We start from the raw sequence: 15,409 nt of genomic DNA, 5'->3' as shown, positions 1-15,409 counted from the left end.
AGACAAGACGGTGGTCTGACATGAGCTGGAGAGATGATGACCGGAGGAGGGGGGAGGGCCGTACCAGGCGACACGGAGTGTGAACTCAGGCCACATCTAAAGCACGAGCGTTACACAGATGCAAAGAGCGAGAAGAGACAGGACTGCCCTCCCCCCTCCTCTCCCCACCCCACTTCTCTATGATACCCACATCTCCGAACGCGCACACGCTGAAGTCTATCGATGAACTAAGCAGAGATTTGTTCGTTTGTTTCATCGCTGTTCTCCTTCTTCGGTGGCTGGTTACGCAAGGTTATTCATTACGGTGCGAAAGAGAGCATGCGGACGCACGCACACACACACACACACACAAGATTATAGTATTACACGGAAGCCATGAGGGGAGAAAGAGAGCGGAAGAGGCGCGACGCATACAGGCACACAGAAATCGAAGAAAAAGAGAAGAACCCTACTGACGTGCTGGATGCCAGCTGCACCTCCTCTCTTCAGGGAGTGTACACCGTCGGCCGGCCGCTTCCTGCGACGCTGGTGTGTGCGTGTGTGCTACACACCCTTTTACTGAAAGAGATTTTTCACGACGACGTCGCTGCGCTGCGAATCATCAAGGGACTCAGGTATCATGAAGGCGACCAGCTTCGGCCGTGGCTCGTAGTTAACGGCCTTGCCCTTCGTCATCCGATGAAAGCCTTTGCGCGCCCCTTCACGCGACGGCAGCAACGACTTTTGCATCTCCTTCACTTTCTTCTCCAGCTGACTCGCCACTGCACCACCGCGGCGCACCAGTTCCCGCAGAAAGTCGGCGTCATCGTAGATTTCGCTGTCGACGTCGCCCTCGGCGATGTGCAGCGCGCGCTGAGCCTTTACGTCCGCCGACGTTGCCGCCCGCACGTGCTCGGGGTGGGCTATAACGGCAATGTGCGAGCGGTTCTTCTGCACCTTGAAGCGTAAGCGCGACTTGGCGGACAAGATGGCAGCGATCTGCTGCGGTAGTGGCTGCGCGATTGCTTTGAGTTTGGCGCTGTTTGCCTGCACCAGCTTGCTGCCCCAGTACTCGAGGCACGTGTTGGCGTGCCGCAGCACGCGCTCATGATAGCGCTCCACCTCGCGATACGACGGGATCGACAGACCGCCTTCCGTCTTCGCCTTCTTCGACTTACTTGCCGAGGAGGACTCATGCGTATCGCGGCTGCTGTCAATGCGTTCGCTACCCGTCGCTGCGGCGTACAGGGTAGCAAGGACTTGCTCCACATCGTCCTGCAGCTCCGCGTAGTGCCTAGATACGTCCGCACGCATCTCCTGAATCTCGGCTTCACCGTCACTGTTGGAGGCCGCCGCTGCAGCATCGACGTCGGTATCGCCGTCTACGAAAAGCGGGAGAGCATAATACTGCGGCATACCGATGGCTTTGGTGAGTGCTGGCTGGAGCAACACGCGCAGGCGCAGCAGCTGTCCGTAGGCCATGATGAAGTGCTGTACCACGTCTCTAGTCTGCTTCGCATCCGCTTGCGCGGAGGCCACGACGGCGGCAGCGCTGGAGGTGCCGGCGTGCGTCGCATCTATAGCGGGCACGAGGCTCATCTGTGTCTGTCGAAGCTCGCTGAGCTGACGGAGGATATCCGCTTCCTCGCTGTTCAGCATAGCGTCGCCGACACCGCTTTCGCCACCACCAAATGAGATTGGCCACCGCAGCTGGTTCGTCTTCCTGCGTTTTCTATTGTTGTTCTCCAGCCACGTTGTGTACTCCTCCTCTGTCAAGTCCTTCGCCCGGCGGTACTTGCGACCGACAGCGTTCTTCTTTGACACGGCATCGTGTCCACCGTGCACCTCACTGACGCCATTCTCGGCATCGCCGTTACCTTCTTCCCCTTCTGCATCCATAGTGTCTTCGTAAAGCTCTTCGCCTTCTGCGTCCATGTCTCCCATGTCGAGCGTGCCGAAGATGTCGTCCATGGCGGCCTCGACGTTCACCCGCGTCGCGGCGTACTTGCCTTCGCTAAGGCTGAGGTCGAGTGGGCCACGGTGGCGCAGCCGCGACGAAGAAGCAGAGGACGACAGCTTCTTTGTAGATTCCTTTGTCGGCTTCTTGGCGGCAGATGTTAGGGTCTTCCCGCAACTGGCCCACTCCGCGTCATCATCGCCGCCAAAGTCATCCGAGTCGACATCGTCGTACTCGTAGTCCTCCGCGACACCACCATCTATGTATCCGTCGTCGTCGTGGTACGCACCTCCGGCACCGCCACTGCCGAGGGCGGAACAGTTCAGCTGCTCATTGACTGTGTCAGCCAGCGGCTTTTTCTTTTGCTTTAGCGAGACGATGCTTTGTCGTCTACTCGACTTATCAAACCGCGGCATGCTTCTAGGTGTGCGTAAGCTGGTGTGTCTGTGATGTGCTGCACGCTGATTGATATCGTTTGCACTGTGTGGGCTTTGGGTAGGCGCTACCAAATAGGCGCGGTGCGAGCGAGCGAGCGGGCGAGGGGGGAGAAAGGGAGAGGTATAGGGAGGCCGTGCGTGAGCATTCGAGGACGTATGTGCCTTATAAACCTACAGCGCATCGCACCGAGTTGAGGGGGAGGGAACGGATAAGAAGAACACGACCCCAAAACGAAGAACCATTGCGAACGCGGAAGACAGAGGTCCGAAGAGAGGGAGGGGAAATCCATCGCTAGCTTTGCGTGCTCCACCAAACACATGCTCACGACTTCCTTCTCGTCTACGCGCGCGCGCCGAGTTCACTGCGCTTCTGTCTGCACTCCTCACCTTCCCTCCTGTTTTCACTCCAAGAAAACATCAGGTCATGTGGATAGTGGTTGGGCCTCAGGGAGCCATGTCTCTCTCCCCCTCCAACACATTCCGAAGCTCTAGTCAGGCTCGGAAAGACATCTTTGATTCGGCTCCCACGAAGTTGCTGATATATGCGTGTGTGTGTGGTAAACAATGCGGCTTATTTGAACAAGGCCATCGTCGCCATCGAGTGAAAGTGCATTACGGTAAATCATGGCTCTCCTCTCTTCTTCTTCGAGGCGGAAGAAGAAGAGAGGAGGAGGGAGGAGGAGAGTGGCCTTTTTTTTGTATGTTGGTGAGGAGTGGAGGGCCTCCCTGTGCGCGTGATGCGCCCGGCCCTCACACCCCATCCCTCCCTCCCTCTCTCTCTCTCTCCCCATTTGGTGTGTACGTGTGTGTGTGCTCACTTGCTCTGGTCTGTGGTCACAGGGACCAAACCGTGCATCATACACACATGACAGAGAGAGGAATAAAAGGGAGCGGGGAGGGAAGACAGGTCCACTAACTACGTGCACAGTCCAAGGTTGCGTAGTTCTGCTTCCAACGCGCTCGTGCTGCCGTTGCCGCAGCTGTCGCTGCTACTGGTGCTCGGTGATCGAGCTTCGACAGTACCCTTGTGGCATCCTTGACGTCGTGATACGTTTCGGCCGCGCTTGGAGTTCGTCTGTTGCTCTTGCCTCTTTCTTGTTGGTTCTTCGCTCGAGTCTCTTCCCTTCACCATCTTACCATCAAGGCCTGACTCCATGGCATAGCTTGCTGGCTGTGACGGCGCACTTGAGGAGGGAGCTGAGTGGTTGTCACTGCGGAACTCGTCATCGCCCACACCAAGCTTCCCAACCGCTCCCGTCGGCATGCAAGCGTCGTGGTTGTCGTGGTCATCCTCGGTATCGGACGCGTCGCTGACGACCGACGCTTGCGCACTCGTATCCCTGATACCGTCCCTGTTTGCTGTGTCGCGCATAAGCGTTGCAGCTAGAGCACAGGTCTGAGGTGAGTACTTGCTGTACATGCGTTTCGTTCGCGGCAGAGGACGCAGTCGCACCGGCACTGTGTCGAGCAAGCCTTCGCGCTTCAGCTGCTTGTACGTGTACAGCCGTCGGTTGTTTTGGCTATAGTAGTGTGCGCCATCGGTCAGCACAGACAATAGAGGGAGGTCACGCAGTTGCAGTTCGCCGTCTCGAAACTGTTGCAGTGTACTCCCGATTGTGCGACCGCAAGAGAAACGAGGCCGGATGCGAGAGAAGGTGAAGTATATGAGAAGCGGGTCAATATCGACCACCTGCTCCGCTGTTGCTGGGCCCACCCTTCGAGAAGGTGGCATGGACGTGCTTGCCTGCTCTGGAGCGTGTCACTCGTATGTGTTTGTTGTGTGCCTTGTCGGGAATCGATCAGCAAACTATGCCCACGCTCGTCGGAGGAGGAGGCCGCGCTCTGATGAGCTCTGCGCATGAGCGCTGTTGGCACTGGTGTGGAGACGGAAGGGGTTGCAGGAAAGGGGAGGGAAGGCGGAGGTAAAGAGAGAGGAGGGTGAGCGGTGGTGTTCTACCGGTGAGGTTTCCCTCTTCCCATTTCCCCTACGCCGCCTAGACGATGGACGGGAGAGGTTGAGAGGGGGAAAAGGGGGAGCTCAGCAGAGAGTATGAAGGGAGTACAGGGGGAGGGGATGATGAGGAAACGAAGAGTCGGTCGTACATTGTTGCCCTTTTAGGTCTGTTTCTCTTTGTCTTATGCTCGCGCGTGCACAGATAAACGGAGAAAAAGAAAAATACGCGCCGATACACCCGCGCAGCGCTACGAAGAAGAAGAGCGCACCCAGCCCCTTCTGTAGCACCAAGCATAATCGAGGCAAACACATACGACGACTATCACAGCCATGCTGCTTTGCATGATCAGCACATCACCAACACTGCCTCCCAGACAAGCAGCCAACACGTCAGCCTCATAATAAAGCGAGAGATCTAAGGTGGAGGGGGGAGGGTTGGAAGACAGTGGGTGGTACTATAGGGGCAAGGGCAGGCGGTAGCTCCAACGACAGCTGACAATGATCAAACGATCCCAGCGGGACGAGCACGAAAAAAGCCCCCCCCCCTTTCTCTCTCTCTCGCAGCGCCAATTGTGACGACACATACACCCACAGACACGCGCATGCACATGCACGCAGTGACACACACACACTCGCAAGGTCCTCCCCTCGTTCTTCTGACTCAGTCGGAGACAACAAGCCCGGCAAAGAAGCTAGTGATGTCGTTCCACGTAATCGGAGCAGGCTGAGGCACGCTGAAGGGACTTCTGTGGTCGGCGCCTCCAGTACTCAAATGCTGCCTTCATCCGCTCCGCGTACTGAGTTGGCGACTCTTGAGGCGAGTTGTTTTCTCTGGAGTGCTGCGCCGGGTCCTCGCCAGAGGATCGCTCACCGGTGGTGGAGCCCGCCGAGGTAGCGGCACGGACCGACGCCGTGGCCGTACGTGCCAGATGCTCAGCCTTTGCCACGGCGTCATCCACACCGACAGCCAAGAAGGCAAAAACGCCGCGGCAGAGGTTACGGTCCGTCACCACACCAGCCGGTGGCGCGCAAATATCGGGTGGCACGTAGCGGGACATGGCGAAGGTACACACGCGACCCCCCCTTTCGCCCGAGGAAGCACCGTTGACGTCCTCTCTCGTCTCGTTCGGTGTGGCGGAGAGACCAGGCAGGCCCGAATTCTGCAGCGTCCACGCAGTGCTCACCGGCAGCCGCGTTGCGTAGAGTCTCGAGGCGGCAGCAGGTGCGTACGGCGACGCTGCGAGATCGTAGAAGCCATCGCGGCAGTACAGGCTTCCCTCGTCCATAGAAGCCAAAAGCCGACGCGCCACGGCCGCGTGCGCATCGTCCATGCCAGAGGCGGTCAATGCAGTTTTGGTATCACCGGTAGGTGCGGCGAGCGGCGGCGACAATCTCACGAGCTGCGGCACAAGTGTGCTCACCAGCACTGCCCACTCTGGTGGGGTATGGCTCACCACATACCGCATCCGGCTCGACTCTTCATGAAGTAGACCAAGGCGTTCGTAACTCTTCTTCACAGTTGAAAATACGTCAGAGTGTGTATGGTGACAGTACGTCATGCTTGGGATGTCCGAGAGCGGCAGGAGGCGCAGCGGGTTGGGCACGTGTTCGGGGTACACGTGCGGGGTGGTAAAGAGACGCGGCAGTGCCGGCAGGACGCGGGTGTTACCTAAACCGATTTGAGCCGACAGCGTGAAGGATGCTGCGGTGGAGAAGGAAGGGGAGGTTGACGTCACGCCCGGTCGCCCGCTCGCCACTGCAGCTGTTTCTTCAGCTTCCTCTTTCGTCTGCTGCTTGCTACGCGTACCGCTGCTGCCCACCGTGGCTACCTCCGTGCGCCTGCCCGCGCGCGACCCGTTGGCACCATTCCCAGCCCTAGCTATTCCGCCTGCGGATTTATCGTGCAGCAGCTGCTGCTGCACGGGCGACGGTGACAAGTCGAAAAGATCCTCCAGAGTAGATACTGACGCGTTGGCGGTCGCTGCTCCGGTGCGCGATTGCTGAAAGGACGCCGTGTGCCCGGCGGCAGCAGCACGCACGACCGCCGGAACAGCAGATGGAAAGGCTGGCCCATGCGGCACTCCGTTGTTCACTGCAGTCTTGCTTCGAGCCCGGCTAGTGCTGGGGCGCTTCTGCGGCAGCACAAACGGACGCGTTCGCGCCCATATTCGTTTCGCTGCCAACTCCTTCGCAAGCGGTATGGCCGATGTGACGAGGTCGCGCGCGTGCTTCAGCACGATGAGGTCGTATAGCTCGGTCAGGCAGTGCTCCACGAGTGCGACCAGCTGCACCTCCCTAGCGCCGTTCGTCTCCACGTACTCTACATCATCCTGCAGCTTGGGCACCATACCGTAGAGGTACAGGTGCAGCTCCCCAAAGATGCCTTCCACAAGGTCAGCCTTCACCTTTCCATTCCCTAGTCGCGAGTGCGCCGTAGCTGATAAGAGGTGCCACAGCTCTAGCGTGTCGAAGACAAAGTCAAGGTTGACGTTCATCTCGCACGCATCACGCACCAGCGTGAAGGTGCTGCATCTTTCGCTATACAGCCACTGCTGATCAGGGTACAGCAACATGATCCGACTCGAAATGTTCGTACCCCAGCAGTTGTCCCCAATGTACTCCAGCCGATCAAAGGCGACGCGACGCCGCCGGTAGTGCGAGCTGAGCGCACCCGCCGACTCCGTCAGCTCTGCTGTTGCAAGAGCCACGTCAAGCACTCCGACCTGCTTTAAGGCCCGCAGGATAGTGCCGATTTGTGCTGCTCGCTTTTCGATCGACCACCGCGGGTCTGTCATCCCGCGAATACGCGGAAACAGCGGGCAGTTGTACAGGATGTCGGCCCACACCGTCATCACATTGTCGATGGGGTATCCGCGAACGGCCAGTAGCGTCAGCGTTTCAAGTGCGACCTCGCGCACCGGGTGAGAAACGTGCCGTGCCCGGTCTGCGACTGTAATGTGTGCCCGCAATGCTCCATCACTGTCAAAGTTTTCGCGACATAGACGGCAGAATGCCGTGGATGTGTCGCCAGGCGCACTGCCAGCGTTAGCGGCGGGGAGTCCTCCCTTATCGTGCCCCGCGCGGGTGAGCCTCGAGGTATCTTCTTGAAGCTCACTGCCGGTACTGTTGTCGTCGTCGTAGTCCGCGCTGGTGCCAGTGCTTGCAGCCCCCCCGCTGCTGCTGTTGCTGGAGACATTGACTGCTTGGAGGTTGTCGTTAGGGTTTGCCCCCGGAAAGAAGAAGTCGACGGCTAGAGACGCTGGCAGCGTGCGCATGGGGAGGTGAAAGCCAATTTTGGTGCGCGGTGGCCCATTACTGTCATGCGGTTCGTAGATGGGTAGACTGTCCAACGGGAAGTCCGGTGGTGGAATGGGGCTTCGCCGTGTCATCTCCACCTCGGTGAAACCTTGCATTGGCAAGAAGATGCCCTGAAACGGATCCTTCACTCTTTCAAGTTTGCCATTGCTTGCGCAGGGGACGGTTTCGGTGGCGCTGCGCCACCACATCCCCACCGCTGCTCGGTTGGGGTGCCGAAAGGAGCCGAATGTGTCGGAGTGGGCTACTGTGACTGGCGTAAGAGCTCGAAGTGCTCGCGTTGGGTGAAAGAGCGTACCTCCACCTGTACCCCCGTCACAGCTACCGCTGGTCAGCTTCGCGTGATGGGCGAATACATTCGCCGCCTGTGACGAGCGTACGAATGGGCAGCTGGTCGTCGCGGACGCGCTGGCGAGGCGATTGGTGGCATGCGCGGTGTAGATGAGTGTGGTGGTTGGCGTCACTGTCGTTGTGAGTCTGTGCGTCGTAGAGGAGCAAAATACCTGTGTTGAGCTGAGATGCAGAGATGACGAGGGCATAGCTGCTTGCGTGTCTTCTTGAACTCAGTTCCGAGTGCGCTGCCCTTCGATTGTTCGGCCGAGGGTCGACGCTCGCACTGCACGGACACAAAAGACGCACCCAGACCGAGTCAGATAGCACTGCACTCTCTCTGCCTGTATGAATGTATGCCTGTCCGTGTGTCTACTGTTTCTCTCGCTCTCTTCTTCTACCGCACGACCTGCATGCGAGCAGGTGAGAAAGATCAACAACGACAACAAACAGGTGAGGGGATGGCCAAGACATATCGAGGGAAAGAGGTGACAGGAAAGGAGAGAAACACACAGAAGCGGTGTGGGGCATGACAGGAGCTAGAAACGCTGTGGTTGCTTTAGACGACCGAGGGTTCACCGAAATGTGTCGCCCCCTCTCTTCTTTTTTTTCGTGTGTGTGCTGTGCCACTGCAAGAGGATGCCAGCTGCACATACAACGCCCACCTTATCTACTCCCCATTCCCGTTCCTCACTTCTGTCCCGCGCTTTCTTTCTTTGCTGCTGCCTTACTCTTGTCGCCGTCATTATTAGAGGATGTAAAGCACCTCGTAAGAGGCAACGGGGAAATATGCAATGCATTCGGGGACACCCCCTCCCCCCTCCACGCACACAGACATAGGCGCCTAGACATGCCGACTCAGCTGTACATGGGCACAGAAAGGAGAGAGAAGACGGAGAGGATGTCTCTTCCCCACTCTCGTGCTTTCACCCAAGTGCAGAGAGGAGGAGCATGAGAGAGAGAGAGAGAATAGGAGAGGAGGCTAGTGTGGGGTCTTGGTAGGCAGCAATGGCGTTCCCCATTACCCTCTCAATCATATGCTTGATCAATCGGAATCGGCAAAGAACTCAGCAACATCCGCCTCCTCAGCGACTGCCTCATCCACGCCGGTGATCATGGCAACACTCATGAAGTTGCTCTCCGGCACATCGGCACCGTCCAGCCGCGGTGGGGACGGCGTCGACACCCTTTTCGGATTTGCCAGGTTGGTGTCCACCACGTTGTCGCTGCCGCCGTCATCATCGCTGACGAGCATGCCCGTCGCTCCTATTACATGCTGGTCCACCGTGTTGCTGAGCAAGCAAGTGTCTATGTAAGGCAAATAATCACCAAACAACCCGTCCTCTGCTCTTGGTCTGCGAGTAGGTCCGTCACTTGCACCGTCATCCTTGCCGGCGCGTTTTCGCGTGCTATCCGCAGCTGCCGAATGTGAAGGCGGGTCGCTCGATCCACCGACGTGCCCTTCCATATGTAGCTGCAACAGCTCGGCGTACTGCTCGTTGAAGCGAAAGAACACATCTGCCTTGTTCTCCAGCGATGGAACGAAGGCCTGAACGCTCGGGTATGGCAGATCGGTTGGTACAGGCCTCAGTGAGCAGCAGTACGTGCAGGTCACCGTTCCCTGGCCGAGCCGTGGGTTGAGGGTGACACGGATCGTGTTTTTAGAGTCACACACAGGGCAGTCAAACGTGCGCAGTGCGTGAATGCCGTGCCTGTTGGCGTTCTGGTGATAACGGCGGGCATCGTAGCTGTGCTCTTTGTTCTTGCCGCTGCTTCTGCTTGCGCTGGTCTTACAGCCCCCCGTCTCACCGCGCGCTTTTCGGCTGGCAAAGTTGCCACACCGCGGCTCGATCCCGTCTCTTGCGTCGGACATGGTAGCAGTCGTCCGGCGTCGGCGGGGTAGCACGTTTGAATCAGCACTTGTTGTTACACAGATGAGCATGTGCGTTTGGGGGACGTTAGAGTGACGAAGGGGTTCAGAGGACGAGAAAGAGAGAGCCGTAGAGGTCACGAGAAGATGAGAACTCCAAACTGAGCGCGAATCTCACTCGCGCGTTTGTGCAGTGGAAGAGGAGAAGGGTGGTAGAAAAAGCTCCTCCATCTCAACTTCCCCCCCTCTCCTTCGTTCTGTTGCGTCCCTGACAGCTATCACGGATGAGCTCATAAAGAGCGTGGGGATGGGAGAACGGGGCATCACTCAAGTGACAAGGCAGTCTTGCACCCCAGCTCCATCTGTGTGTCCACATTCTATCACCGGGTTATAGCAAAGCACAACTGGAGACGAAAAACAGAGGGAGAGGAGGATGCGCGCAGCATGGTACAGGAATAAGACAAAGGGGGAGTGCTCGACGAAGACCATACCGGCACAACAGGAGGGTAGGGAGATAGTAGTACTGATGTCAGTAGTAGTGGCGCGCACACACACACACACACAGACATGTATGTGCCGCTTCCATCATCGGTCGTTTCTCAGGTTCCTCGCTTCGCCTACTCAACTTTCAGCCGTCTCACGGCAACGGTCACGCCTTAGACACAGCGCGGCACCGCAGCAACAGCAGCTGAGTAGGAGGGGCAAGCAACCCCACACAGGCACGACTAGACCACCCTCGTTTTTCAGGTGTGCAGAGCAGATAAGAAAGGGAGAATCGCACGAGCGCGCGCTGTGCTTTATACACACAGTTTTGGGATCAGTAACAGTCATGACCCCCTATCATTGGAACAGCCGGCCGTACTCGTCATCCTCGTCCTCGGCGCTGTGCACTTCTTCACGAGGGGCGAAGTAGTGTGCTGCCGCCCCTTCTGCCTCGCCCTCGTAGTCGTCGCGGAGGTTGACACAAGAGGCGATCGGCGCCGCGGCGCAATCCAACCACGCTGGCACGGCCAACTTGCGCTGCAACTCACCCAGAGACTTGACGTGTTTCGCACGTGAGCCCACTGACGCGGTTGCAGCGGTGGCAGCAGAGGAGCCGAGCCGATTCCTGTCCGCCATGGTTGCGTCTGCTACCGAGTACGCCTCCTTTCCCAGGTTGCTCTGGCGCCCACCGTAGTCGGCGTTGGACGCGCCAGTGCTCACTCTCACCTCGCGACCCATCTCTACCTGCTGTAGATCCGCGTGATCGCGCTGAACCAGCGCCTCGTGAAAGCGAAAAAACACATCTACGGGTTTCTCAAGGCGTAGCACATTCCACCGCTTCGTCCCGCCCGCTCCGCATACGCGGCACCTCACCGTGGCATCGCTTGTCACACGAAAAATTCTGACGACAATGGAGGCCTTGGTATCACACAATGGGCAGTCAAATCGGGTGGGGATCTTGTACTTGCTCTCCTTCTTGATTGGTCCGTTGTTTGACTTTTTGCGCTTGCCACCCATTGCTTAACAAGACGAGGGATGGAGGTGTGTGCGTCTGTGTGTGTGTGTACGCGCGTGCGCAAAGAAATGCAGAAAGAAAGAATGAGGGTGAGAGAGGGAGACTTGCTCGTCTTTAGTGCTGTTTTGGTGAGATCGACACGCACACAAGAGAGTGCAGCTCTGACCCACCGACAGGAGCAGCAGCAGCAACAACAACTGTGACTGAACAATGGAAGCGGACGGAGAGGTGGGATCCCCAATCAGCAGGTGCTAGGCAAGTGTGGTGGTGGTAGTGTGTGTTGAGAGTCAGAGAAGCAGAAGAGAACGAAACTGCATCTCCGCACATAGCTGCACGTCAAAGGAAAAAAAAAATGTCAGGTGGCTTCTCTTGAGCGGTGGAGTGTACCCACCACTCTGCTCGTACACCAAACAGCTGGAGTTATCAGGGGCTGAATCAGTGCACGCGTCTTCCTCTCCCCCCCTCCAGCACGGCCGCTTTGTGACAGTGTGCACAAGTGTGCGTGTGCATCGGCGCAGCGATCAGGTCTGGTCTCTTTTGTATATATTTTTCTGCCGGCATCTACGCCCTATTCTCGTATTTTCTCCCATCTCGCACTGCCTGTGGGTTAACTTAATTCGTCAGATTAACATGCACTTCAACACGTAAAGACAACTCAAAGCAGGCGCCCAGTTTTGGATGGGTTTACCATCAAGTCGTTCGATCGATCTCGTCTTCAACCAGAAGAGAGACGAAGTCTGCCTCGCTTCTGTCCTACAGGTTTGGGAACCCGTGTGTGAAAGAGGCTGGCGTGCTTATCGGTAGGTAAATATGTATGCGTGTGTTGGTTGAGTGGAGAGCGGGTGAGGGCGACAGAACTCTCTTCTCCACGACTTCCTCCCTCCTACCCCTCCTCCAAGAGCACCGTCCTTCGCATCAGAGAAAATTTCTGTGCCCTCTCATGAGTGCCGTCGTGTAGTCAAGCTGCTGCCCGCAGAAGCGGCCGTCACTGACTTCATTCTGGTTGTGTTAGAAACGATGCTGCGGTCTCGCTTCCTCCCCGAGGATGCCTCCATTTTGTTTGCATCCGCGTCACTACGGGGGGCAATGATAGCCGCTGGTGTGGAGCTACCTTCGCGCGCGGCAGGAGTCGTTTTCGCCTTTCCTGCAGCCGCTGCTGCGGCAGATTCCAGCACTGAGGCCCACCGACGCTGCAGCTGGTGCTGGGACTGCACCAGGAACTGACCGGCTTGAGCCACCCACCATTCGACGGAGCCGATTTCTTCAGAGACTGCTCGGCCATTGGCACTGGGTGTTGAGGTTGCCGTGCTGGCTGACGGCGCAGCGTTCACTGGCGCGTCCGTTGCAGTCGACGAGCCCGCAGCTGTGCCACTACCCACGCGCGACGGCGCTTCGGTGAATCGGAAGAAACTCCGCTCATACGACACCGGCAGCGTTCGCGAAAGTGACTGAGACAGCCGCTTGTACAGCGCCATCTCTCCGTCCTCCTGCGTGCCACTTGGCCCGGTCTTGCTCAGCAGCAGGTGCACATGTCCGGGCCGCATCGCGCGCGCCGTGCGCCCTGCGCGATGAACGTACTGCGACACGGCCTCGGGCGGGTGGTACATAATCACATGGCCCACGTTGGGGATGTCAATGCCGCGCATGAGAGCGTCTGAGGCTACGACGCAGGAGCCGTCGGAACCAGCCTCTGTGCCCTCCGCGTTGGTCGTCCGATCCAGCAGCGCGCGGCGCCGCTCCGCTTCACTGGAGAGCGTCGTGAACTCGATGACGGACGAGACTCCGGCGGCAGCTAGGAAGTGGCTCATGACACGTGCCTCCTCTGCGGTAGCGCAGAAGATGAGGATGCCTGTTCCTGCCCTGTCCTCCACGTTCGGGTACAGCGATGATGCAGCGGCAGCGTTCGCACCCTGCGCTGCTGCTATACAAGGAAGGCTCGCTTCTCTGTGCACACGATCGTCAAGGTTATCGGCCACCATTTCGGCTGCTAGCCATCGAGCGGCAGCCTCAGCACGCCTCTGTGCAACTGTAGCTGCGATACGGCTCCGCAGAGCGTGCACCAGCTTGAGCAAGACCGCTGGCCGGTACGTGTCCTCCACAAAGATAATGTGTTCTTGCAGCGTTGGCGGAAGTGCGAACTGGGTGCGCACCACGGCACCGCTGTATGCTGTCGTGCATGTCCCCGTCGTTGCCTGCTGCGATGACGCAATTCCTTCCTCCTTGCGTTCCTCGCCGTTACTGTCGAGAACGTAGTAGCTGCAGTTGCGCAGTTTCACGTTGGAGATTCGGGCGATGCGCGAGGAGAGTGTAGCGGAGCAGAGAACCTTATGCAAAATAGGGCCCCCACGTGCCAAAAAGGCGTTGAGATTAACGCCACCGGAGCCATTCAGCAGTTGGAACGGGTTTGGCGATGCCATGGCTGCTGGCGCGGAAGACTGACTAGGAGAAGCGGAATTTGAAGACACGACACCCGTGAGGAGTTCACACATGCGCTCTTGCTGCCGTAGCTGGCGTCGCAGCTGCTGCTGCACCTCAAACTCGTACCGTGCGTTCACTTTCTGCACCTGCGAGGCGAAGTTGCCGGTCAGCACTTGGTCCGCCTCGTCAATCACCAACAGGCGTAGAGTTGCTAGGCGCAGCCCACGCGTGTGGTCGAGATGATGGAGAAGTCTCTGCGGCGTGGAAACAATCACATCAATGTTGGAGAAGTACCGTACAATGGTGCCCCTAGCGCTGTGTTGCTGATGTGTGGCGAAGCAGTGTCTGTCCTCGTCGTCGTCTCCTTCGTCACCGCTCAACATGTCGACATCTTCACTCTCGCCAGCATCACTGCATCCATCCGCAGTCAGCTCCTCGAAGCCGCCAAAACGAGGCAGCACGACTCGCCGCACCAACTCGCGAGCCTCTGCTGCCTCTACTTCTGTTGGTGAGCCCTTTGCTGCGCCCCCCGCCTCAGCGCAGATGCACGCAACTTTGATCGAGCTCGGACGCGTCAGGCGCTGCAATTCGCGGTACACTTGCTGCCCAAGCGCCTGCGTTGGGACGAGAATCAAGCAGCGTAGCGCGTTATCATCAATGCCTCTTTTCAACTCTGTGAGGAGGCCTACCAATGGGATCAAATAGCAAAGCGTTTTGCCGCTCCCGGTGGGGGCAGTTAGGCTGACGTCGTTGGGCACCCCGCTCATGAGCGCTCGCGTGATGGTTGGGATGACGGCCTGCTGAACCGGCAAAGGCTTCGGATAGCTGAGAACGTGTTGCAGCGGCTCACTGAGCCACTTGGCTGGCCCAATGCAGTCCTCCCATGTCTCAAAAGAGGCCATTGCAGCGGCTGGCGACACGTCCCCCCCTCTGTCCCCCTTTCAAAGAATTCTCTGTTGACTTCGACCGCGTTTACTCTTCCGAGTGGCAGAGTGGGGTGTGCCTCGCTCGCTGGTACCGTATCGCGTGTGATCAGCCACGCTCCTATGGACGCAGAGGAGAGAGCAAGCGAGAGGTATGCTGCGCTGTGGGATGCGTGTACATTTATTTTGCCTCTGCCGTATGCGTGGGTGTTTTATATGCACACGGCGGTGGGGTCACCAGAGAGAGAGAGAGAGAAGAGCTTTGCATAACAGGTGAAGATGCACGGCACCTCACTTCTCGCACGACTTCTCCTAAAGGACAAGGCCTAATGCGTGCGTACCCGCCCTCTCTGACAACCCCAAACACACAGGCGACCACCACGTGTACACACACACACAGACATGTACACACACGGGCGGGGCAGGGGGAGGAACGACCCATCAAAGAGATACAGAGGAGAGCGGAAGAGCGCAGGCGTTGTTTTCGGTTGAGTGGCCGAGAGAGTGGCAGCAGCGACCTTTCTGTACCTCTGCGCGTTTTGGTGAGTGCAGGAGCGACTTTGTCCTTCTCTCTTACGCCAACATTTTCGTTTTTACGTGTTTCTTCTTCGACAGCGCATGTGCACACGAGCTTCGAAGAGCGTGAGAGTGCCTCCCTCTCTTCCCCTTTCTGTATGCGCGTGTGTGTGATGTGACGTGGTAGGGGGCAGGGAGCAAACCAAGCAAAC

The 15,409-nt window shown here is 58.0% G+C and overlaps 6 protein-coding genes across 6 annotated transcripts; all 6 read right to left on the bottom strand.

The window, feature by feature from the left end:
* Positions 1-555: 555 nt before the first annotated feature.
* On the bottom strand, positions 556-2,352 carry LPMP_205100 (hypothetical protein; the record flags this gene model as incomplete). The annotated part of the gene is made up of 1 exon (XM_010700407.1): positions 556-2,352. One exon carries the CDS (start codon positions 2,350-2,352, stop codon positions 556-558), a length of 1,797 nt encoding a protein of 598 aa, XP_010698709.1.
* A 937-nt stretch (positions 2,353-3,289) lies between these two features.
* Positions 3,290-4,105, bottom strand: LPMP_205090 (hypothetical protein; the record flags this gene model as incomplete). Its single annotated transcript, XM_010700406.1, has 1 exon — positions 3,290-4,105. One exon carries the CDS (start codon positions 4,103-4,105, stop codon positions 3,290-3,292), a length of 816 nt encoding a protein of 271 aa, XP_010698708.1.
* A 914-nt stretch (positions 4,106-5,019) lies between these two features.
* Positions 5,020-7,833, bottom strand: LPMP_205080 (RNA editing complex protein MP90, putative; the record flags this gene model as incomplete). Its single annotated transcript, XM_010700405.1, has 1 exon — positions 5,020-7,833. The coding sequence occupies one exon, from the start codon at positions 7,831-7,833 to the stop codon at positions 5,020-5,022; it is 2,814 nt and encodes a 937-aa protein (XP_010698707.1).
* Positions 7,834-9,017: 1,184 nt separating this feature from the next.
* LPMP_205070 (hypothetical protein) lies at positions 9,018-9,914 on the bottom strand (the record flags this gene model as incomplete). Its single annotated transcript, XM_010700404.1, has 1 exon — positions 9,018-9,914. One exon carries the CDS (start codon positions 9,912-9,914, stop codon positions 9,018-9,020), a length of 897 nt encoding a protein of 298 aa, XP_010698706.1.
* Positions 9,915-10,682: 768 nt separating this feature from the next.
* On the bottom strand, positions 10,683-11,342 carry LPMP_205060 (hypothetical protein; the record flags this gene model as incomplete). The annotated part of the gene is made up of 1 exon (XM_010700403.1): positions 10,683-11,342. One exon carries the CDS (start codon positions 11,340-11,342, stop codon positions 10,683-10,685), a length of 660 nt encoding a protein of 219 aa, XP_010698705.1.
* A 936-nt stretch (positions 11,343-12,278) lies between these two features.
* LPMP_205050 (ATP-dependent RNA helicase, putative) lies at positions 12,279-14,660 on the bottom strand (the record flags this gene model as incomplete). Its single annotated transcript, XM_010700402.1, has 1 exon — positions 12,279-14,660. The coding sequence occupies one exon, from the start codon at positions 14,658-14,660 to the stop codon at positions 12,279-12,281; it is 2,382 nt and encodes a 793-aa protein (XP_010698704.1).
* Positions 14,661-15,409: the final 749 nt, after the last annotated feature.

This window comes from Leishmania panamensis (assembly GCF_000755165.1).
Source record: "Leishmania panamensis strain MHOM/PA/94/PSC-1 chromosome 20 sequence".
Lineage (NCBI taxonomy): Eukaryota > Euglenozoa > Kinetoplastea > Trypanosomatida > Trypanosomatidae > Leishmania > Leishmania panamensis.
Note: the sequence above shows the minus strand (reverse complement) of the source record. Positions and strands in the feature narration are given on the sequence as shown.